Source organism: Cottoperca gobio, chromosome 15, assembly GCF_900634415.1.
Source record: "Cottoperca gobio chromosome 15, fCotGob3.1, whole genome shotgun sequence".
NCBI lineage: Eukaryota > Metazoa > Chordata > Actinopteri > Perciformes > Bovichtidae > Cottoperca > Cottoperca gobio.
In genome coordinates this window covers 17,371,755-17,395,792 of record NC_041369.1, presented here as the reverse complement: position 1 = coordinate 17,395,792, position 24,038 = coordinate 17,371,755, and the positions used below count along the sequence as shown (strand labels likewise).

The window sequence follows — 24,038 nt, the reverse complement described above, 5'->3', positions numbered from 1 at the left end:
AGTAAATTAATTTGAAAGATAGCATTATTATCTATATATATTGCAATAATATCGTTATCCTGAATTATTTTGGCCACAATAATGTTAGGACCCTACCAGTTCTAAATGCTTAATATTAATATTAATATAGAATATTATAATACATCAAATGATCACACTGAGTTCACCGTCGACACTCATAACCATTTAAAAAGTGCTTTATCACCTGAAACTCTAAATATTTTAGAGACAACTGTGACAAGTTTAGCATTTACATTCCAACTAACGTGTGACCTTCTCGTGTGTTTCCTAATATGGACGTTGACTGAATCTTAGCCGTGGCCCCCGTCACAGTCAGAAGCACTGATACTGGATGTTTGAAGGCCGTTTCACACCGCATTACTGACCAACGAAGGTCCCACAGGCTGCAGATGTAGGTTCAATAGAGACATAAGACAACAGCAGAGGCGTTTGCACAGTGAATAATAGATCCATCACAGCCAGGTGCAGGGAAACGACCTTGCTCTTTAGGTTACTTCACTGCACATAGACAGTTATGACTAATTCACTTTGCTGCTGATTGTGCAGGATCCTCAGCGACCTCTCTGTCCGTCTCTTCACTTACCGTTCCCCCTCTCACTCCCGTCACCTCTCCATCATCCCACTGCCTCTCTTCCTTCTGCACTTTCTCTCCCCCCCCCCCCCTCTTTCTTCCAGACACGTGTGTGGATCAGATCGCTGTTAGTGACCTGAGCTATTTGAGGAGAAACTTTAATCTCCAATCTCTCCCTCTCTCTCCTAATCAGGACAACTTCACACATGTGACACAGCGTGACTTACTGACTTACTTGCCGGCTGATTTGCAGGACTCACACACTGAGTCCACTTACAGTACGATGCTGTCTGACGAGCCAAGTTTTAATTTGGGAGAAGAATCGGTCACAATTCAGTTCAATACAGCTGCTCAATAAGATACACTAAAACATTTAACTCATAACTCATCTAGCAACCCTCCTAACTATTCATCACTGCTTGCCTTGTCGCTGCTGATTGCAATGATATCACTGAGATTGAGATCTGTGAAAGATATTGTGTTGCATTTAACCATACAAGATGCCGTTGATAAGAAGACAGTGTCTCACCACGGTGGTCAGGTTTTCGTCCGTCATAGGCCTCAGCGTGTCCACCACAGAGATGTATCCAAGACGGCGTGCGATAGAGAGGGCAGTGTTCCCGTTCTGACCAGCAACAGGAAGTTATTCACAGGAGGCATGCGGGAAACACAAAAGAGCATTCAGTATTTTATCACGCTTCAGCTCAGTTGGAGCGTGTGCTTGTGTGTGTGTGTGTGTGTGTGTGTGTGTGTGTGTGTGTATGTGTGTCTGTGCCAGTGTGTTTGTGCACTGACCAGGGTGAGCTCGTTGGCCGAGGCCCCGTGCTGAAGCAGCAGGTTGATGATGTGGGTGTGGCCCTGCTGAGCTGCTTGGTGTAGAGGAGTGTACCCGTTCTAGACAGAGACACACACCAGAGACAGACAGAGAGAGAGAGAGAGAGAGAGAGAGAGAGAGAGAGAGAGAGACAGAGACAGAGACAGAGAGAGAGAGACAGAGAGAGAGAGAGACAGTGACAGACAGAGAGAGAGACAGAGACAGAGAGAGAGAGACAGAGAGAGAGAGACACAGTGACAGACAGAGAGAGAGACAGAGCCAGAGAGAGAGAGAGAGAGAAATATTACATTTAGATGTGAAAGAAAATCTACACAAAACCAGGAGCATGTGAGGTTGTGTATGTGCTTTTTTTTTTCACCTTTGTTTGGCCGTTGACTCTGGCTTGGTTCTGCACCAGGATGTTTGCCATCTTTGCGTTGCCATAGTGACAGGCCACGTGCAGCGGAGTGTAACCCATCTGCATGAAGAAGAGACGCAGACATTAAAGAGGCGATGAAAAGAGGAGGAATATATAGTTACGTATTCTGACTGACGGCCTCATCTTGTTACAGCTTTTCAACAAACTGATTTATTAAAACAAATGAAGGAATTCGGTGCATTTTATACAAATGTTGAATTATATTGGAAGATTAAACTCATAGTTTTCAAGGGAACAGTTCATTTGCTTCCACTTCTTAGCATGCTATCTTTGATTGTAAATACCGCTTCAAAACGGCATCATATTGCATGTCCTTGTTGAATTATGAGTACAGTGCATAATGGTAATGGAGGAGATCAGTGAGTGAATAACCTATTTGCTGTAAACAACTGTCCTGTCAGCACAAATAAACACACACACACACATGCACACACCACATAACCTTGTGTTAGTCCAACCTTCAGCTGCTGCAGGTTTGTCTCAGTGAACGTGAACAGCCCTTTATGGGGCCCACGTGTGTGTGTCTGTGTGTAAGTGAATGAAACTGGCAGAGTGTGACTGAATATTAGAGCATGTGCATCTGCATGTGTGTGTGTGTGTGTGTGTGTGTGTGTGTGTGTGTGTGTGTGTGTGTGCATGAGTGTGTGTGTGTGTGCGTGCATGTGTTTGCTGCAGTGTGGGGTACATCCATAAAGACATGAACACCTTGCACTCAGGTATCAATCCTTTATTTATGTAGCACCTGAGATGATTGAGGACGAACGTGTGTGTGTGTGTGTGTGTGTGTGTGTGTGCGCCAATCTTCTGCTGCCATGGATACACTGAACTAAACTATACAGAGAAATCCACTTCAAATCGAGAAAAGCGTGTAAATGAAAGGTTATTTTATGTGTATATATAAAATCAGAGAAGGCGTTACCTTTGTTTGTAGGTTGATATCAGCCCCGTGGTTGAGAAGGACTTCTGCAACATTGACCTTGTCTTCCTGAGCTGCTAAGTGGAGTGGTGTAAGTCCGCTCTGTCAAATGAGGAAAAGGACACACACAAACATGTACATTTGTTACGGTGAGAGACAATAACGAGACTGTGTCGTTATCTTTATCCACATTCCCAAAACGGTGATTAAAGTGAGACTAGCAACGATAACGGGCTGGGCGTTTGTGTATTTGTAAAGCTGCATTTTTGTGTGTGTACAGTTTGTGTGAATGAATGAACTTGTCGCGAACACACTGCAGCTCCGTCACAGATTTCACCTTATTGCACATGTTGACGTTGGCGCTCTTGGTCAACAGCAGTGACACCAGATCAACGCTGCCCTCCTGCGCTGCCAGGTGAATGGGGCTGATGCCTTGCCGCGTCACCGCGTTGGTGTCGGCGCCGTACTCCAGCAGTGTGGTCCCAATGTCCATTTGGTTCTTTTTGGCAGCGATGTGAAGCGGCGTGTAGCCATTCTGAGGTAAAAGAGATGCAGGGGTCAGGAGGATGGGTTGAGCTCCTCCTCTACTTTAGTGTATTATTTAATCTAATTCATAGGAATTGGCTAATTTCGCTCTCTGTTGTGTAAAACAGGGAAGATTTTCATTAGGTGTCATCTTCTATAATGTATTTTATTCCATTCTGAATGAACATGGAATACACTTTATACATTATAGACTGAAGTATGAAAAGGGTTGTTTCATTACATACAATACATTTCATATAATTACAGGACAGAACACTGAAAGAGCCTGATCCTAAATCAAGACTGTGCCATATTTATATTTCTAGGGTCACCACTGTCACTGTGTTTGGTGAAGATGAGCTCTAAAACTACTGAAGTCACAAGTTCATTTAAAAATGTCCTCATTTCTTATGCTGTTTACACTGAGACTTATTTCACAAGTCATTAGTTTCAATAATACGACACATGCAGCATGTTTTCTGCCACATGTGATCAAACACTTCTAGACAAGAATACAGACGGATCCAAAAGTCCTTAAATTAGACCAAGCACACCAAATTAAGCACAAACTGAGAGAAAGGGAGGGATGGAGGGAGGGAGGGAGGGAGGGAGGGAGGGAGAACTGACTAAGAGTGTGGCAAGAAGGGAGGAATAAATAGAAACAGATACAGATTAAGAAAGAGAGAGAGAGAGAGAGAGAGAGAGAGAGAGAGATAGAGAGAGGGAGAGAGAGAGAGAGAGAGAGGGAGAGAGAGAGAGAGAGAGAGAGAGAGAGAGAGGGAGAGAGAGAGAGAGATAGCAGGAGACGGAAAACAAGTATAAATTACATTTACAAGCTTTTGTCTCGTATTGCAGGAGACATTCAATGTCAGCTAAAAACATGAATTTCCTGCCATGTTTTGTTGGCAGTTCTCTTATTCTTCTCATACTTGTTCTGTGGTTTTGACAGTCTACCAAAGCCAAGCAGGAGACGAACCATAACTCACCGACCATGTGTGTGTGTTTGTGTCTGTTAGACATTTCTTTAGACATTTAGACATTACATGCTTTTTTAATTGGGAACACACAAAATGTACAGCTCTGGAACCAACTTCATAAAAGTGGGTGGTTTGAAATAGTGACGGACTCTGGAGTAATTTACGACAACACATCAACAGTCCATTCATGTGCTCTCCACACGAGTCCAATATGTTGACAGGACGAGCTCAATTCAAGCCACAACGTCACAGACTGGACAAGATGGAATGAGGGGGGGGGGAAAGGGTGAGCATTAGATATTCACGCATTACATACAGAACTTTTTTAAATAGTCTGAGATGGCACTGAGGGCAAAATCCAGGTGAATTCATTGTAGTATGTGTGTTAATGCATGTTCGGGTAGATACCTTGGCCGCAGCGTGTGGGGAAGCTCCCTGATCCAGCAGCAGCAGTGCCACTCTCTGATTATCGTAGTGAGCGGCTACATGCAGTGGAGTTAGCCCACTCTAAAACACCCAAGCACACACACACACACCAGGTTAGAAGATCAGCGAACACACACAAGCACAAATACGCCGATGAGTAAAATGAAAGAACTGAACCAACAGTATGTAGAGACATAAAGTGAGATGGACATCAAACTGATGGCAGATAGTTAGTGCAAGAGACAGTTTAGAGAAACAAGTTCATGCTGAAATCTAGAAGAAGAAGAAGAAGAAGCAGAAGAAGAAGAAGAAGAAGAAGAAGCAGAAGAAGAAGAAGAAGCAAGAAGAAGAAGAAGAAGCAGAAGAAGCAGAAGAAGAAGAAGCAGAAGAAGAAGAAGAAGAAGAAGAAGAAGAAGAAGAAGAAGAAGAAGAAGAAGCAGAAGAAGAAGAAGAAGCAGAAGCAGAAAGAAGAAGAAGCAGAAGAAGAAGAAGAAGAAGCAGAAGAAGAAGAGAAGAAGAAGCAGTTGGAGAGCATGTCTTCGTTGTCCTATGAAAAGTATCTCCAAAATGTCAACTTTGCTTGAAACTTAAAAGAGAACTCCACCGATGTAGCATTGTACCCCTTAAACACCTTTATCCATTAACAAAATGGATAAAAATCAATGCGCTGCGCTCAAAGTTCAGATTATTTCAACTTTGACCTCGATTGCCGCTGACCTTTCAAAGCGCAACCAATGAGAGAACAGCTGTTTGAAGCGGCACAGGCAAGCAGGGGAGGGTACCATAGAAACAAAACTATCTAGCTGCCTTCACCGCGAGGCTCTGCGCTCACCGTGAGGTAGAGCGTTTCCTATCATACGAAGGCAGCTTTAGAGTGCTAGCAGCAGCGGTAGCAGCATGTCAATGTGTTGAGACACTCAAATAAGATGCTTGTGTGTAAAGTCCTGGAGAGGGGCGAGGCTTTTATAACATTTTGGGTCAAAACGTGAGGAAACCAAATAAGTTATTGTGTTTCTTTTCATCTCAAAAGAAAATGAGAAGAAAGTAACTGCAATAAAAGGTGCAACTTTGCTTTGTTTTTGGACTCAGTATTACACTGGGACCACCGAGCAGCGTGGAAGCTTCATTATCATACCTGACTGCCATTATGTTAAACGCTCTCAGATGGTGGCACAGACACACACACACACACACACACACACACACACACACACACACACACACACACACGCAACTAGCGAACACTATTATCAGTGTGTGTGCATGCGTATACAAATGCGTTTGTACAAGGGTGCATGTGGAGGTGGAATGAGAGCATCATCAGGGGAATAAAAGCAAATCTACCCAGAAGGTTTTCACAACAGGACAAGCATCTGTTGGCTGTGTTGTTCTGGGATCAGACCTAAACCTGCCACTCCTCCACACAACCTCCCCCAGCTTGGAAAATACAACTCCAAAAGAGTTCTGTTTACTCTCCGAGAGACAGGTTGGATAAGGGCAGGCGACAGAAAGGCTTGCAGGTTTATAAATGTTCTGAATGACCTCCTGCTTTTGGACATATGTTGCCCCGATCTCACCGGAAAAAAGTTAAACTGTGTAATCCACAAATCGTTTCAAAGCTTAAGGGAAACTCAACAGCTGCATGTTTCTGTCTTCTATAAGTTGTCTTCTACGTACAGCTTCTAATAATCCTATCGGCTGTTTTCTTAGCACTTCTTTTTTAAGGAGTATTTGAACACTAAGGCTCTGATCCTGACACACACTGTTATTGGTTGTTCTCCTATTGCCTCCATTTTCTCTGCTTTGTGTAGGAGTGTCATCTCCTGCCTCATATGTGGAGTCATTTCCGTGCCAGGCCCCTCCCTCCTCAGACAGCTCATGTTTTCCAGCAGCAACACATCTGTAAACACCCTTAAAAGTTTTTTTTTTTTTTAAAGACATCTCACCTTTCCAGCAGCATCAGGCGCAGCTCTCTTCTGTAGGAGCAGACTGGCCACCTCCATCTTGCCGTACTTTGCTGCCACATGCAGAGGACTGAACCCTTTCTGTTGAACACAAAGTAAAATACATCAACAATAAGAACGAGAGTGGAAAGATGGAGAGGGTAGAGAGGAGGACTAGAGACGTGTATTTAAAACAGGAAGTGAATGTTTGCGCTTGTTTTAGGTCAGCCCTGGGGTCGAGCTCTTCTTCATAACAACATAGTTTCTCACATAGATGGAAATAACTACGTTTAGTTTCCTACTACAGTAAGTTTAGTTTAGTTTCCTTTAATAAACTACATTAAAACTAAATGAGTATTATCTGTGCATGACTAATTTAGTCTTAACAACAAGGTGTGTGATACCCTGAGAAACTAAGCCAAAGGCTCTGATTTCCTTGTGTATTCTATAAATGGCTGTTGTATAATGTGATTATGTTAATCCTGGCTTCTATCCTGTGTGTATGTGAAGATATTTTAAGACATTAGGTCAAATTCTTCTGAAGAATGTGGGTCTCCACCAGATTCCCATTCCACGCTCTGAAACGCTATGTCCTAATTTGAGTGATTGGTTTAGTATTCATACGGTTTATACAGGAAAGGGTCATTTTAGAGAAGACAGGTTGCTGGATAGAGATGTTACTTTGAAATGTTTCTAAATGTTTCTAAATGTTTCTAAATGTTTCTAAATGTTTCTAAATGTTTCTAAATGTTTCTAAATGTAGGCACTTTTTTCAAATTATTTTCTGAAATAAGGTCAATTCATGGTTTTCATCTCACATCTCCTCCGTTCGTGTGACATCATTTAGTTGAACAGCTGACTCAGGTGATGTCCCAAAAGATGCAGTTTGTGTTTGTGTGTGTGTGTGTGTGTGTGTGTGTGTTTGTTTGTGTGTGTGTGTGTGTGTGTGTGTGTGTGTGTGTGTGTGTGCGTGCGTGAGAGAGAGAGAGAGTGAGTGAGAGAGACAGTGAGAGCACTGGCACCATGGGGTTTACCGTTCATTAATCTGTTCCACTGACAGAGGTCACCTTCAGAGACAGCCCCCAGCAACAGACAATCACACACATGCACCAACCAATTCCTTGAAGTATACTCTAAATCTCTTTTTGACCTTGATCCGTGCAATTAGTCATATGTGATGTGAAACCAACGGCACCGAAAACTGACATCATCCCTCCACGGTGGGCTGCATTGATAGGAAACTCTCCTGAGGTAAAAGAAGAGTCTTGTCTTACTGGGCCAACACTAATACTACCACTGACCTGAATGTGGACATGTCTTTATGAGACAGAACTCAACATGCTTGAGCCTTATGTGCCGTTTTATAGGCAGGTTAATGGCCTCATAACTGGAGACTGCGAATGCTTTTGTTTTGACGACAGAATATATCAGCAGCAACTAACTCTGAATAATAAACATGGTAAGACAAGCACCATGGGGGCTAGACACTGATAACTGGTGCCCACTAGTGGAGATACGTGGTACTGACATGAGGAAGACGGTCTGCTCTGGGATGCTTGGTTCTTCAGATTGATTGAATTCCGTATATTTCGTGTCATGCACACAAGGTGCCCAACCCTCAAGAGCTTTCAAGCAACCAAACATACAATTGCAGTCAAACATTTCATAACATTAAACATAGTTTTACTGCTTTCCAAGCTTGGCAGATAAAATCATCTTCAAGAGAGGTTCCCTTCCTGAAGCACAACTCAAGTTCATTATCAACATAACTGGAGGTGATTTTACTAAAAAAGAACCTCCTTATGTGCTCGTAGACAGGACAGTAAGACAAACAGTGAACCTCGTTCTTAATTTCACCGAGCTAACACAACAAAGTCTGTCCTCAGATGTTTGTTTTGAAATAGAGACATCCAACTCCGTGACTTCATGCACTCAAATAAGATCCTCCATCAGACCCACCTTAGTTGAGGAGCAGAGCAAGGCTCCGTTCTCCAGCAGCATGGCAGCAACATCTTGGTGTCCTTCGCGAGCAGCCAGGTGAAGGGGGGTGTAGCCTGAGGTGGTGGCGGCGTTGGCAGAGGCGCCGCACTGCAGCAGCTGTTGGACAATGTCGACTTTCCCCAGCCGACTGGAGATGTGCAACGCTGTCTGGTCATCCTGCGAAGAAGGAGAACGTGACTTTTGGCCCAGTATTTTCTCATTGTGTTTTTTTTCTTTTCTTCACGACACAGTGATTGATAACGTAGCTCAGTGTTCTGACCTTGGACTTGGTCTCCACCTTGGCTCCGTTCTTGAGCAAGTATCGGACTACGTCTGCCTGGCCTGCCCTGGCTGCCATGTGGAGAGATGTCTCTCCTCTCTGGAACGCACACAGAAACAGCTGTTAGTGGGAGCTTTCAAATGCAATGATGTGGGATTTGAACACCGAACAGCTAGATAGATTTGATGTAGTAAAATGTACAAATGAACAAACATATAAAAGGCAAAACTTTTGTTTTTGCTCCCAATTTTCACTAGTGGAAATGTAAGATTCAAGACTTTGCATCTGGCACAGAAGTATTGTCTTCACGTGTGACCAAAACATGCATATCTTTAGCTCTAGTCTTGTGAAATCCATAGTTCAGAGTGCCTAAGAAATATCTTTAGTCAAGATAAAACTGCACATTTTAGAGAGGCCCAGCCCAAGGCTCACCTGTGTAATAATCATGCTGTTAAACAAGCATCTTGTGCACAACATGTGAGAGAAATGAGCCTTTTGTGTGCATAGAAAAAGTCTAAAAATAAATGTTATTTAAACTTGTGTAAAATGGTAGCGAAAGCAAAAAGTGTTGCGTTTAAAATTTTTGTTCAGTGTATTTGATGTAACAGTGAATTACAAAGTATCCACTCACTACATTGGTCGTGTTGGGTGAAGCTCCGTGGTGTGTCAGTGCATGGACAATGTTCTCATGGCCCATGAAGGCTGCCACATGAATGGGCGTCAGGCCAGACTGTAGGCAAACGAGTCCAAACAAAGATATGCACTATTAAAGTCACAATGTATACAATGGTACAGCTCAGAATAGTTAAAAAAAAAGTTGAAATAAAACCCTTCTAAAAAGGTAGAGTCAAGCAGAAAATAGTACTCAGTACCTCAGTGACAGCCTGGATAGACGCTCCATGTTTCAGCAACAGCTCCATCACTTTGACTCTGTTCTTCTTGCAGGCAATGTGAAGCGGAGTGAAACCATTCTGCACACAGAAAGAAAGAAACGTGTAAAGCCCAGACTGTGGTATCTTTACCGTTAGGGGTGGACTCCTCCGCAAGACATCTGTTACTGCTTTTATTTGGCTGATAAGGGGAAGCAAATGATCTGCCAGGAAATGAATGGGTGGTGCAGAAAAATGTACAAGGGTGACGAAGAAACCTTCCTCTCAATTATTCTACTCTCTCTCAAATCCTGATTCGTGCAAACACAAAACTTGCAGAATGCAATTGTAAAATTTAATTTTAAATGAATTATTCCATTATTATTATTTTTTCTAAGCAAAACATTTCGAATGATTAGATTTGTTTTTATCCAGAAAGAAAATCAAATATAAAAACATTTTGTTTATTTTGGTGACTAGCAATCACTACTAGTCTAGTGTCTGCCTTCATATCTGTCTGATCCTTTATTATTCTCTTTATATGTTATGTTTTTTAATATTCATTTGTGGTGATGCTGTCTTGTCAGAGCACCCCTGTGAAGTGTCTCTCTTTAAGATTCTAGTGTCTTTCTTTCTTAAATAAAGTAATATATTATATGTTATATTTACTATGTCACTTTTCATTTACACCCCCCATCCCTCCCGCCCTGTCCACCCCTTCATCCCTACCAGCGCCTTGGCGTTCGGGTTGGCCTTCTTGTCCACGATGAGCTTGGCCACCTTGTAGTGACCACAGTGGGCAGCAACGTGCAGCGCCGTCAGGTAGTCGTTGGTGACGTCGTCCACCGGCACGTCGTGCTGGAGAAGGAGCTGGACGCAGTTCAGGTGGTCTCCCTGAGTGGCCATGTGGAGCGGTGATAGCCCATTCTATAGTGGGGCGGAGAGAGGCAAAGACAGAGAGAGAACGAGACAAAGAGAGAGAGACAAACACAAACGCAGACGTACACATAGACAGATGGACACACAGACACAGTGAGTTAGGGCGTGGCCATGTGCTGCGCAGAAAGACTGTGCAGGAAGTTGTTGAGAAGGTAACAGAAGCATTGTTATAACGAGGTCATTACAACAATGTCTATTTTGTTACACTGGTCGTCCTGCGCGGTCAAACTGTAGCGCTACGCAGCGGCGACAGGCTGTTCTGGAGAGGTCGCACAGACGTTACTAGAGCAACAACATGTCAAAGATGTCAAATAGCTCGGTGTGCTTAGCAAAGATCGTTTATACAAACATCTGTATTACAATGTTATAAACAATGTCCACCCTATTCTGTTTTCTAACAGGCAGTGAAAACACATGTAGTTGTGACTTTCCCTTTCCTATTCTAAGCTAAGCAGCGTCTCTTGAATTGATCGTCCCAGTAGCTACCTTGGTCTTGGAGAGGAAAGGTGCTCCTCGGTCTAGTAGGATTTCTACCACCTGCTCGTGCCCGCTCCTCGCCCCACAGTGAAGAGGAGTCAGACCATCCTGAAGAAGAAGGAAGACAGCAAAAGTGTTGATAAATCACAGGAGACAAAAAAATATTCTACAAAAAATGTAATTGGCATATGTTTAGTAGTTCAAGCTAAATGAGTAAAGAATATACATTGTACATTTAACATAGTTTATAAAACTTTTCATTTGATGACTTATGTCTCCAACAAACTCTATCATTCAGCCCCGTGCGCTTCTGAATGTCTTACAGTTTTCAGAGGAGAATTGGGTCTCACCTTGGTCTTTGCATCGATTTTGGACCCTCTGTCCAGCAACAGCTTGACCATGTTGCTGTTGCCCCTTTTTGAAGCCACATGAAGCGGCGTGATGTCATTCTAAACAAAAAAGAGGAACGTGGTGTTAAGATTCAGCCGTCAAATGATATGCAATCGTTTATAATTGACACAAAAGCTAACATTATGCATGCTCATTTTAAAAGCCTACAATTAAATTGAATTCTTTCATTAGATATATATAACATGTAATCTTGTGGACTGTAAATATATTGTGATGCCTTTATTTCTGGTTCTAATACAAACCCTATAATCTCCTTATTAAGGCTACATTGTCTATCTCCACTGCGGTAGCGTAGCTCTTTGGACCTAAGCTGTAATCAGTGTCAAAAAAGCAGCACAAACACAACACAACACTTCTTCACACACTAGCCAACAAATTACGGGCCACTGCTAATGAGGAAAGAAACACATGTTTAATGGCACCTGCTGTCGCATAACCATGTACATATCACAGTAAATGAAATGTAGTTTTACTTTGTTTATTATATCCAGATTTTATTTCAACTAAGAGTGCAGCCTTGTCCAGTGATGCACCTATTATGAACACCGAGAGGCATATCAGCTAGTGCAGCAATTACACTGCTGTGTTTATTTAAAGGACAGTAGGGGACTTGTTACCCCGCGCCCACTTAAAGTAAATGATAATGGTGCCTCTTGTTAGCTGTTTACAGTGTGTAACTTTGAGAAGGCACACACAGCGAGCTGCAGACCGGTGTGAGTGAGCTTCCAAATTAAAACTCCACTCCAGTACACCGTGCTTTGTTCATTAAACGTTTTCAGCTTTCATCAGGGGGCCGTCTGTTAAACACCGTCCGTTGATGTGACTTGTGGATCACCACAGATACTAAGTATACAAAACAGCTTTACCATCATCATCATGTTTGATACAAAGCAGTACATTTTGAACTCAATCAACACTTTGTAGATACACTGTAATTGGTAAGTTGTAAATGTACATAATGATAAACTGAGGCATAACATTGTTGTTGTAACGTTGTTATTTTTCTTAAGAAATTTCAGGTTGTTCATAATATTTAGTAAAAAGATAGTTCATTAAATGTGAACATTTACAGAATGCATTTGTACTTTTTTGCACTAAAACAAAGGGAAACATTTGGAGTTAGGGTTATTTAAAGGTTATTATGCTTTAATGTTACTGCTCCGGCCCACTTGAGATCAAATTGGGCCGTATGTGGCCCCTGAACTAAAATGAGTTTGACACCCCTGCTCTACACCTTCACTCTCGTTTACCCTGCATGTTGGTAATACCCCTCCCAAACAGCAGAGGGCAGCACAAACTCACCCGAGCCGTGAAGTCCACAGCAGCTCCTCTGTTCAGCAGCAGCGTGGCCACGTTAATGTTGCCATAGTGAGCCGCGATGTGGAGGGGGGTGAAACCACTCTGAGGATCGGAGAAAGGCGAACAAACACACACAACAGACAAGCACGCGCGTTACATTATGAAACGCAGCACGCATGTACAGCACAGACTTGGAGCTTTATAGCAGCCTACACAGGTGGTACAGACGAGGACACACTAACACCTGACTTTCCCCACAGAGGCAGAGAAAGTCCAGTTATTGAAGCATCAAACATGGGGCCAATAGTATGCTGACAACTACAGGGGCTTTGGATTCAGTATAGCATCAGGGCTTCTATGTGCTTTCATGATACTGAAACACAACTCACTGCACTATCACACTGGGAAAGGTAAAGCTGCACTATACAAGCCTGAGTGTTAATACACAAGTCCAGTTTGACAGATGTTATTTACCGGTAATCTAGCTCATCTCATTTACACTGATTCTTTTAGTGTGTACAAATGATCCTGCAAATGAACCTAATGTCCATTTGATAACATCTTAAATGAAAGTAATTTCCCAACTAAACCCCTGGCTTATCCAGCAACAGCTGTCAAAGCAAGAGAAGGACAGTGGAAACAATCTGTCCAATGAGTGAATGAGTCTCGCATTTAACTATCTAATCATAGGCATCCCAATTTCAAATAAGCAATAATCCAGCGGACAGCAGGTGCTCAGACATGTGTTGATATATGGTGTCCAGACAACCAGAAACACTACGGCATTGTTTTACACTTAAAAAATCTAATTAGGAAAGTGAGGTAAAAAAAAAACATTTAAATGATCCACAAAAATGTTTCTTCAAAAGTCTTTCTTCCATCTCCTTTCATTCAGAGTACTATGTAAATATGTGTACCAAGATGCAGGAGCCTCAGATCAACAAAGCCATTTTTGGATGAATCATACCTGATAACTGACCTGCCTGCCAAAGCCAGAAACAATGCCAACCAAAACCGGCACACACAGGAGGTGTCCACCTGACTTTGGTGTGACCAAGGGGCCCTTGTTACCATAGAAGCGGTGTCGAAGTGTTGCTTTGGTCCCATGCAAAATGTTTTAGGTGTACAGTAAAGGTTGAGGATTAGAACAACTACAATCAATAGATGGTCGTAAACTAATTCGACTAACTGTCCTGCTGCTAGAAGGCTGGGCTCATTTACAGCTTGATAGGGATTTTGGTTGCCATGCAGGTAATGGACAAACCGCTGCTTTTCAATGAATGATAACCACTTCTCATGCTAACACTGGTTATCACATTAATCAGTTTCATGGAAGGACTGTGTCAGGACACATTAGGAAAACATTTTGTCAACAGTCACAATGAATTTGCCATGAAACCATTAAAATCAAGGAAAACCTTGATACCCACACCTCCAGCCTCAGGATTGACTAAATCATTATTAGTGAAACATGCGCTTTTTACTCTGACTTTATCCACGACTAGAGATATCGACTACATGAATGAAGTGTTGTAGAGGAGGATGAGATTGAGTTAAATGGAAAAGGGGAAGTGACAAAGGGCAGCAGAAACACGACTGCATCAAGTCAGGGGCACTGAGGTGTTTGTTTGTTTTTTTAGAGTTTTTATGAGCTGCGATGGAGAGACTAGGTAATGTACAGAGTAGAGGTGTACCTCTGTTGTTCTATTCACCATCATCTACAGAGTCAGCCGAGAGAGGAGAGAATGGGCAGTTAGTGAGCAAAACAACAGAAAAAGAGCCTCCACTGACAAGAAGTGGAGAAGCAGAGTCAAGGGTTCAAGGAGCGCAGTGCAAACTCATTTATAGAAAAGAAATGATTTCGTGATCTGCTGTTTAATTTCGGATAGATATGATTTTAAATATGAGAAAGGTATTCTCAAACTAAAATCCTCTTCCAGCATGATCATACAGTACATTCACAGATTCTAGTGTCTTGCATGAGAAATGTTACACGAGTTACTGTTCTCCTGTTCAATAACGTGATTAAATACATACAAAACTGTACTTCTGCTTCTTTCCCCTTTCTGCCAAAAAAGAACATCAAAAGCAAACTCAACCAAGAAAGAAGAACAATAAAAAAAAAGGCAGCAAGAAAAGAAAACTGACATAGAGAACGTTGCAAAGAAACAATTAAAGAGAAAAAGCAACCGACTGCAGACCTGGAGCCGCATCAGCGTCGCCACTCACCTTGGACTCAACGTCTGCGTTGTGGTCGTTCTGCAGGAGCAGGGCCGCGGCCTTGGTGTCATCCTTGCGGGCAGCGATGTGCAGGGCAGGTAGGCGTACCTTGCCCTTTGTATCGTTCTCCAGCAGCAGGGAGACCACCTGGTCATGGCCCTGCTGGAGGGCCACCGCCAGAGGAGTAAAGCCATCCTGCATGTGAGGAGAGAGAGATCAGTCACTGGGGCTGGAGGGACGCTGTAATGCATTACTGGTGACGGAGGTGATATGAGATGGTGTGACTGGATGGATGATATGAGTAGGTTCGGAGCAGGGTCATGGAGAGATGGTGCTCCAATATTACATTTAGCTGAATTATTATTTTGCTGCAGGCATAAAAGAAAGCAATGCAAGACCTCTGAGTCCTATAGAAGTTTCAGAAAGGGTATAATACCCGTGTTATTAATCCAATCCATTCAGGCTTTTCTTTTTTCTTTTGTATAGTTTACAAACTGCAACATTTCATTTTAGTGTGGTAATTGTTGCAGAAACAAACCAGAGATTACTTTACTATCTGATGTCTAATCTAATGTCTTGTTTCAGTTTCAGATTGTTCTTTAGGAGGAATAATAATCAACTGGTAACTTAAAATAGAAAACTAAGAAGTTCCTTCAGTCTGACCTGCTGGGAGAGTCCATGTGTCAAACAGATGTAGAGATTACTTTACACTTTCTGTGTGTTCTAAAGCTTCCTCACCATATAGGACCCTAATGTTACATAATGAGATGATGGAGTGGAAACGGCTCACATCTATCTCCTACACACAATACCCTTAAGATGCATAATTCAGCTGAAAGCTCCCTGCCACAGCAATGCAATTCTGCATACTTCAATGTGTGTGTGTGTGTGCGCAGAAGTATTTGCGTACGTGCAAATGTGCCTGCATTTATATATCATGTTCACATGATGTGTATTCTATGTGTACGTGTGTGATATGTGCTGAAGGGCGTCTCGTGTTCAACCATGTAGCCCATAGATGTAAACCAGTGGATTGGCTATTCCATTAGCTCCATCAGCTATTTATCTCTGTGTGTGCACGTGCTTTGTGTGTGTGTGTACGTGTGGTGACTGGTAAGTATGGAATATGTGTATGAGTTCCACAGGCTGAGCAACGTAAATCAGAGCAGTAACAGCAGCAGCAGCCGTGGAGGAGAGGCAGCGAGCGGAGCGGACCTCATCTGTGACCCACTCAAGGTCACTCTGCCTCCACCATCATACACTACCAATCAATGAAGCTCTGCCTAGTCCCTCATGAGGAGATGAGGAAGGAGGCGGGGGAAGAGGAGAAGGGACAGGTAGAGGAGGATGGTGTAAAGACAGAGAGGTAGACAGAGGGAGAATGTGAGACAGAAAGGACACGGAGAGGACAGGGAGATGAAGAAGTTAAAGGGGGTCAGGATGATAAGAGGAGGAAGGGGAGGAAACAGAGAGGAGGAGATGAAGGTGGTTAGTACAACAGATGTAAAGACCACACGTGACCGAGGCAGAGAAAATGCATGGATACATACTGTAACGGAATGACTGTAGAGAGGTAGACACAGGACTGGCACACATACACAGAATAACACACACGCACACACACACACGTACAGTACCTCAGTGGCCATACTCTGGCTGGCGCTGTGCTCCAGAAGGAACCGTACCACCTCCAGATGATTCTCCTGGGCGGCCATGTACAGAGGAGTGAAGCCATTCTGCACACAACAAGGACCAAAACGCACATTTAAAAACAGGCTTGGATCTAACTTTGCTGCCACTGATGCTACAAATGTATAAATGTTTTCTTGTTATCAGTTCTTCTAGATTTTGTGTGGGTTTTTCATTATTGGAGCACTGCAGGCTCTTCCCTCTATTTTGCATGTAAAACGCATCAGAAAAAAAGTTCAAGTAATAAAGTAACAAAAATGGCAGAGAATGCTGCTTTCAGCTCCTCAAACATGGCGATGTCCTGCTTTCCTCTGTTTTACATCATATCAAATTGAATATCTTTTGGTTTTTGGACAAAACAACATTTAAAGGCATCGCCTCAGACTTCGAGAAACTAGTAAGGACATTTTCACAATTATCTGACATTTTAAAGATCACAAGATTAATCTAGAAAAGAATCATTACTTGCAGCTCTAGTTGCTGCTGCATCTCTATCGAGGTGCTTGAAATGGTTCCTCTCACCTTGATCTGATAGAGTTAAATGTAAAATGCAAGGACATCAGTTTCCTGATTAGCCCTAGTTGGCTTGATGCCAGATTATTTCAGAGAGGATCTTTCCACTGAGTGATTCCCCTCAGTGTCACTGACTTTATGATACAGTGTCGCCCAAACAAGTGTGTTCATCACCGCACTGTAATTACATTTGAGTTGTTTCAGGCCCTAAATGTACACCAACATGACTTTACTGTCATTTTGACATTGAGTGCGTGTCCGCGTCTGTGTGTGTATATGTGTGTGTGTGTGTGTGTGTGTAAGTATACATCCCACCTGAGATTGTGAGTTGACATTGGCTCCATTTGTGACCAGCTCTTGGACGACTTCCGTTTGGCCGGCCAGCGAGGCTATGTGCAGAGCAGTGTTTCCTTTCTGGATTACATGGAACAACCACAGGAATGTGTGTTAAGCTCTGCCCCACCTGTCCCATCGTATTGCTAGTGTGTGTGTGTGTGTGTGACTGTTTGTTACTATAGTCTGTATATATCCATGTCAGTATCCATGTGCACCAGTGAATCCCCTCACGCTCCTAACCACACTTTTGTACCACTGGCGTTCCAGCTCTGGCATCCCCCCTGCCTGCACTGCCAACAATGTGCCACTTCCGATGCCCCCAGTCCCACACGTAAATGAGCTCCCGCTGAGCCTCGGCCATAAATAAAACTACAGGAGGCGTTTATGAAGCGGTACAGATCCTTGTGAAGGCAGAGTCAACCCCTAGCATTTCTGGCCGCGTGATACTGGGCTCTGTCGTTAAGTGCTGTTGCACAATAGTGATCATCTGTCACATGCACTGAATACTGTAGCAAGGAAATCAGATAGCCACGTCTGCTCAGGCACAAGGAAGATTAGTAGAGACATAAAAGATTGTTTGGTATATAATGTAAACCTTAAGGCTTTTCTGTTTATAATCTCCTGTAATTATCAGGGGAGACACAGCTCTTTTTTATGTTCCTCAGTCTCTAAGTCAATAACCAAGAAAGCTTCAGAGTTTAAAGCTCTAAAACTGTAAATATTCAATCTATATCATCTTTCCACAAAATAAAACCCTGTCTTCTGCTTAAGGGATCAGGTATCACACACATTTATCATTTTCTATAATCTATTAATAAATTATACAATCTTCATGCTCTTTTTTTTGCCATTTATGTCATCATCATCATCATCATCATCATCATCATCATCAGTGTAATATAATGCAATAGCAATGCAATGTTTAATTCCACGCACTCTTCTTCCTTATCTAAACCTGTTGCCTACATTACCCACAATGCAACTCGACCGCCCGTTTGGTCAGAGATTCAGGTGTGTTATGTGTGTGTTATGCTAGTAGCTGCTAATGACAATGTAACCTTGAGCCGCTCGCCTCAAGCAGAGATGAGGAGCGGGCTGCGGAGGTCCGGTAAACTCGCTTCTTTCTAACTCCATACCCTAGAATTCATTTCATTTACAAACTTGTAGTCTTCAGCCCTAACCCCTCTAAGGGTAGGCAAAGATTGTGTAAGTGGTGAAATAGTGAAAAATGTCAAGTCCAGTGATTTGAGTCACGAGATTTAATACAACAGCAACGCCCAACTGAAATCAGCGTCTCTCTGACAGTCTCAACATTGTACGCTTCACAAGAGCAGCATTTGTTACGGAGCTGCTGAAGGGCTAATGAACCGAGGACAATGCCAGCAAGAGCAACAAGAGCAGCACAGCATTACAGGGGCGGATATACAATTAACTTTAGCATTAAACACCCACACAGCCTAAACGAAACACACTAAATGTGTCACTAAATCGAGGTATCCTGCCTCCCTGATTGTCTCCATCGGTTGCATGAAGTAGAAGTTGATAGGCGTCAAGGCGAAGGCAGTGGATTCCCAAAATCTCAAACTAATCCCTCAGCATCCTCAGGGTCACAACAGAGAGAAGCTTTAATTGGGGAGATTTAATCCCTGATCTTGAATATTTCATTGTGTCCTCTGTTTATGTCAGCATTAGGCCTGTGGCCTGAGGGCAGAGGGGCTGAACCAGACGACTAAATGGGAGGGAAAGCCTCGTGGGCTCAAATCTGAATAATGTTTTCAACTCCTTTCAGCGGCAGAGTAAAGACACTTCAAAGGAGGAGACCCTCCCCTGGTGAATAATACTACATGGTATCATAGTTTACAGTGCATAAAATATAACAACTTTTGCCTACCTTGTTCTTTATTACATGTGTTTTAAAGTAATACATTCTACTGTAGGAATTCTACTTAACTCCTCTTAAACGTACTGTTTTCCAGTAGCAGTCCCCGCAGGGATCATTAAATATTGATCCAATATTAAACGAAGGCTGCACACTTACAGTAGTAGTACTGTAGCTGCATGATGTGCGGCCATGTTTTGTGCTTGATCTAAATATAGTCCTCCGTAAGATCAGTATAGCTGCGATAGGTGACGAGGTCGGCCTTACCTTTGTGGCTGCGTCCACAGCTGCTTCGAGCTTCAGCAGCTCAGCAACAACCTCTACATGCCCCTCCTTGGAGGCTAGATGGAGAGCGTTCAAACCATTCTGAGGAAGAAAGACATTTAGTGGCGTTTGTGTACCTCGTGCACGAGGATATACTACGAGAAACTGTTTATTTGTGGGTTCAAATTGTAAAAAACATTCATGTAGAGGATGAGGATCCTTCTTGGTCAGTTGAGCCCTTGAGCCCCAAATGTAAAATTTCCGCCGATGCAGCAGTATGGTGATAGCATGTGTGTGTATGTAAAAAAATTCAATTCAAATGCATTTCTATAGCACTATATCACACAAAAGCAGTTCAGAGTGCTTTACATCAAATCAAAACAACAACAAAAGTGCAGCAAAAATGTGCAAATAAACAAAAACATCCTCTCATTCATGCATACACATAAAGAAAATACACATACACACATACAAGCAAGCATAAAAGAGCAGAATATAATAACTTAATATTCTTCTTTAACCCCAAGGAGGAAAGACACTCGCAGGAACAGTTCAGCTTCTTAATAAGAGTCTCAGAAAACATACCTGATTGCAAATGTTAATCTCAACACCAGTCTTGAGGTAGTCAAGGACCTTTTCAAGGTTCCCTGCCCGGGCAGCTCGTAGGTAACTGGCATTGCTGTCAGACTGGAGAAGAGAAAACACAAAGAGAGCGAAAGAGAGAGGGGATGAGTATGTCAGACTCTGACCTCATGCTTATCTGCATCAAACTGTTACAATCGGGCAGGCGGGAGAACAAAAGCACATACAAATGTCAAAATGTCACTGTACCAGGTAGAACTCTGTCATCATTTCTCAGATATCCACAAAACATCTTAACCGGGGGAAGAACAAAGCCAATATCCACAAACAGAGAGGGTCCATTGTCCCGTTAAAATAAATACAGGGAAGTGTACCGGTGTCTCAAATCAAGACAACGCTAAAATGCAAACATGTCAAAAAGTAAATCCATGAGAAAGCCAACAGAGCCACAGCACATCGTCCAATCCTCCGGCCATCCATCAGATCCCATGAGGCTGTTATTTCAGCTTTGGTAAATCCAAATATCTCCGATTCCCAGAGGTAGTAAGTTCAGGGACCGGGTGGTCCTTCCAGCTGCTACAGAAACTTCCTCTGAATCCACCAGTAAAGCGGTCGTGAGTAGAAGTCGCGTTGCTACCAGATGCAGAGCATTCTACATTCTGCTTGGCTGTCCTTTATTACACTACAGGAATAGGGCTTTGCACACTAAAATAAAGTGATGAGGCAAGCATTTTTTTTGCCTCTATGAAAAATATGGCGTGCATGTGCACGTGCGTGTGTACATGCGGATATATGTGCATGTGTGAGAGGAGGAGAAAGGGTGGGTGGACAAAGAGATGGAGAAAGCAAAAAAGAGAGAAGAAGAAGAAGAAGAGAGTGAGGTTGTGTTTCTTTTCTGTGTTCATGTAAGCTCCTCTGACATTTGGTTTGACATGAAATGACACACAGCACACTCTGCACATTTTGGCATCCTTCTTCGAAGCAGACTTGCAAAGAGCTTTTTGTAAAACTCGGCACTTGAGCTGCTGAGAGCAGGAAGGGGAGAAGCTGTTATACGTTGCTTTATAATAGAGGCTCAAAGACCAAATTCCCCTGAATTATAAAAGCCCAGACCTGCTAAATTTAGCCTTGCGTCCAGAGACACTCACTGAAGGATAAACTCAGCAGGGGCAAACGGTACAAATGGTTATCCAACATTGTACTCTCCGCCTCCCCTTCCGCCAGAAATAACTCTGACGAACATAGAGGGATCTGACCCAAAGCCAAAATGTGAGTGAACAAGACATCTAGTATCAGATTGTTCCACTGATAAGGTGTACACAACTGTGAGAGGAAAATAGTTGTGTCCATGTGTGCTCATACACAAACACAATAATGGCAGTTGAAGCAGCGTTAACTGGAAACCAAGTCGCTTCCTGATTACAAGAAACCATTATGCTAAAAGCATATCAGCCCACATCTTGAAATGTCTTCTTTTTCTCAAAACGCCCCAACCCCCCGGAGAACAGTTTGATAGCACTGAACCACTAATGATATTTCATGTTCTTGTGGCCTTGAGAAAAAGTCCTGATACAACACACTGGCACAGAGACTGAACCATCATGACGAGATTGTGTTGTGTTTCTGTTATTCTGGATGCCAACCAAAAGAAAAGACCAACGTTTCCACAGAGATGAACAACAAAGCAACACGACTCGTCCATAAAGCTTCCAATTAATCATCCAAATATGATTCAGTCCTAAATCATATTTCAACAGGACTAACAAAGTCCACTACTCGTTAGTCACAGACACCCAGAATCAGCGTCCTTCATGGTGACCTGTTAAAAACACTTTGGCTCCCATCCAGTGTAAACCCATCCAGCAGGCTCTCTCCACCAGCTCTCTGTCATCACAGCGTCCCACATCAACACTGTCACTGAAGTCAACTCCCTGCACTTATTCTCCCATGCGTCTACTTTACGTCCACATATCGGATGGTATCTACATGATTCAGAGTGACTTTTGTTTGCAAGTGGTCCTACAGGCATGGAAATGTTCAAACGTTTACATTAACTTGTACATTTTACAACGGCCGTTCTTCTTCATCTTCATCTTGTTCTGGTGTTTAACTAAAACTATTTGCCAGGGCAGTTTTAAAGAAGTTTAAAAAGACAATAAAGAAAAATGCAAACCATATGATCGCTATATTTACTCCCACACAAATGTTCATTGCACTTATGAGACTTAAAAGACTCAGCAGAACTTTATCAGTGGTGCTGGATATGTTTTGTATTTGTAACCTCTCTGGTAGAGATCTTGAGTCAACAGAGTCAATTACATTAAATTGACTTTCTGCAACATTTGAAATGACTCAGAACATCATCATCATCAGTTGTTCAAGTCAAAGTCTCTCCACGTATAACAATATCTGTGTGCATGTCTGCATGCCGGTACAACAGTACATGACCGGCATGTGTGCACACAGCACGCCTGTGTGACCTACGACTCTCAGGTCCAGTGTCACCAAATGCGTTGTCGCTCTAAAACCTCCTGACGTGGAAATGAACGGGTGGGTCACACAGCGTGCACGACAACCACTCAGTGATTTACACCATCAAATATTATGCAAGTCAATCCCGATATATAAAAGAAGATGATTAACTGAGAACAAACTGTACAAACATACAAGCTCTCACTTTAAAAATAGATACAATACTTCCGCAAACTAGTCCACCTGTCTGTCCAAAATGTCATCAGTTCATCAGTTCATCCTCTTAGACATCAGTGTGAAATTGTCATTTTTAGTGTATTCACTCTTGAGGTCACAGTGACCTTGACCTTTGACCACCAATTTCTAATCAGTTTATCCTTCAGTTTGTGCCAAATGTGAAATCTCCTTAATGCGTTCCTGAGATATCACAGACACAGCAATGGGCCAGATGGACGGATGGACGGATGGATGGACAGCCCAAAAACACAATGTCTATGATATGGAGGTCTAAGAGCATTTTTCAAGTGTTCTTTTTAATTATAGGTTACAATTTTGCAATAATATTTTAAATAACACACACATTGCTCTTTGCTTCTCCTTCTGCATCTGCGCAGGATTAAGTGGCAACAGATTAAGTAGTCTTCATAAATCACTATTCAATGCTCTCGTCAGTTTATCCCTTAATGCCCACAGTGAAAACCAGTGACCAGCATGTCCAACCCTCCATCCCCATCCCATCTACGTCCAACATGAGGGGACTTGTAGTCTTTGTGAATGAAGCATTACACAGGACGGGGCAAGAGATTAGTAAAAGAAATATCATTAAGCTGCCACAGATCAGAGGTTCAAAGAAAATGGGGCCATTAAAGACTATGTTAAGCCTGAAGGAAAGCATTAATCTAATGTTAGATAGAAGAGAGAGGATGAGAGAGAGAGAGAGAGAGAGAGAGAGAGAGAGAGAGAGAGACAGAGAGAGAGAGAGAGACAGAGCGAGAGAGAGAGAGAGAGAGAGACAGAGAGAGAGAGAGAGACAGAGCGAGAGAGAGAGAGAGAGAGACAGAGAGAGAGAGAGAGAGAGAGAGAGAGAGAGAGAGCGACAGAGAGAAATCTGACACATAAGTGATAACTGGAAAAGCTGAGAAGTTAGCATTCCCAATTACAGTCCAACAAAATAAAAAACGCAGCTAATTTCCAGG

General features: G+C 42.7%; 1 protein-coding gene across 1 annotated transcript in view; it reads right to left on the bottom strand.

Annotated features, from left to right (window-relative positions):
* LOC115019773 (ankyrin-3-like) overlaps nucleotides 1-24,038 on the bottom strand; it is a 124,499-nt gene that overhangs the window by 40,896 nt on the left and 59,565 nt on the right. Inside the window, exons 2-22 of the mRNA XM_029449356.1 lie at nucleotides 20,374-20,475; nucleotides 19,792-19,890; nucleotides 17,625-17,723; nucleotides 16,745-16,843; nucleotides 15,117-15,302; nucleotides 14,582-14,605; nucleotides 12,891-12,989; nucleotides 11,528-11,626; nucleotides 11,187-11,285; nucleotides 10,491-10,688; nucleotides 9,765-9,863; nucleotides 9,524-9,622; nucleotides 8,893-8,991; nucleotides 8,592-8,789; nucleotides 6,636-6,734; nucleotides 4,672-4,770; nucleotides 3,099-3,296; nucleotides 2,765-2,863; nucleotides 1,786-1,884; nucleotides 1,388-1,486; nucleotides 1,122-1,217 (exon numbers count right to left, since the gene is read on the bottom strand). Of these exons, the coding sequence (XP_029305216.1) occupies nucleotides 1,122-1,217; nucleotides 1,388-1,486; nucleotides 1,786-1,884; nucleotides 2,765-2,863; nucleotides 3,099-3,296; nucleotides 4,672-4,770; nucleotides 6,636-6,734; nucleotides 8,592-8,789; nucleotides 8,893-8,991; nucleotides 9,524-9,622; nucleotides 9,765-9,863; nucleotides 10,491-10,688; nucleotides 11,187-11,285; nucleotides 11,528-11,626; nucleotides 12,891-12,989; nucleotides 14,582-14,605; nucleotides 15,117-15,302; nucleotides 16,745-16,843; nucleotides 17,625-17,723; nucleotides 19,792-19,890; nucleotides 20,374-20,475 (2,388 nt within the window). The remainder of the gene's footprint in view (nucleotides 1-1,121; nucleotides 1,218-1,387; nucleotides 1,487-1,785; nucleotides 1,885-2,764; nucleotides 2,864-3,098; nucleotides 3,297-4,671; nucleotides 4,771-6,635; nucleotides 6,735-8,591; nucleotides 8,790-8,892; nucleotides 8,992-9,523; nucleotides 9,623-9,764; nucleotides 9,864-10,490; nucleotides 10,689-11,186; nucleotides 11,286-11,527; nucleotides 11,627-12,890; nucleotides 12,990-14,581; nucleotides 14,606-15,116; nucleotides 15,303-16,744; nucleotides 16,844-17,624; nucleotides 17,724-19,791; nucleotides 19,891-20,373; nucleotides 20,476-24,038) is intronic.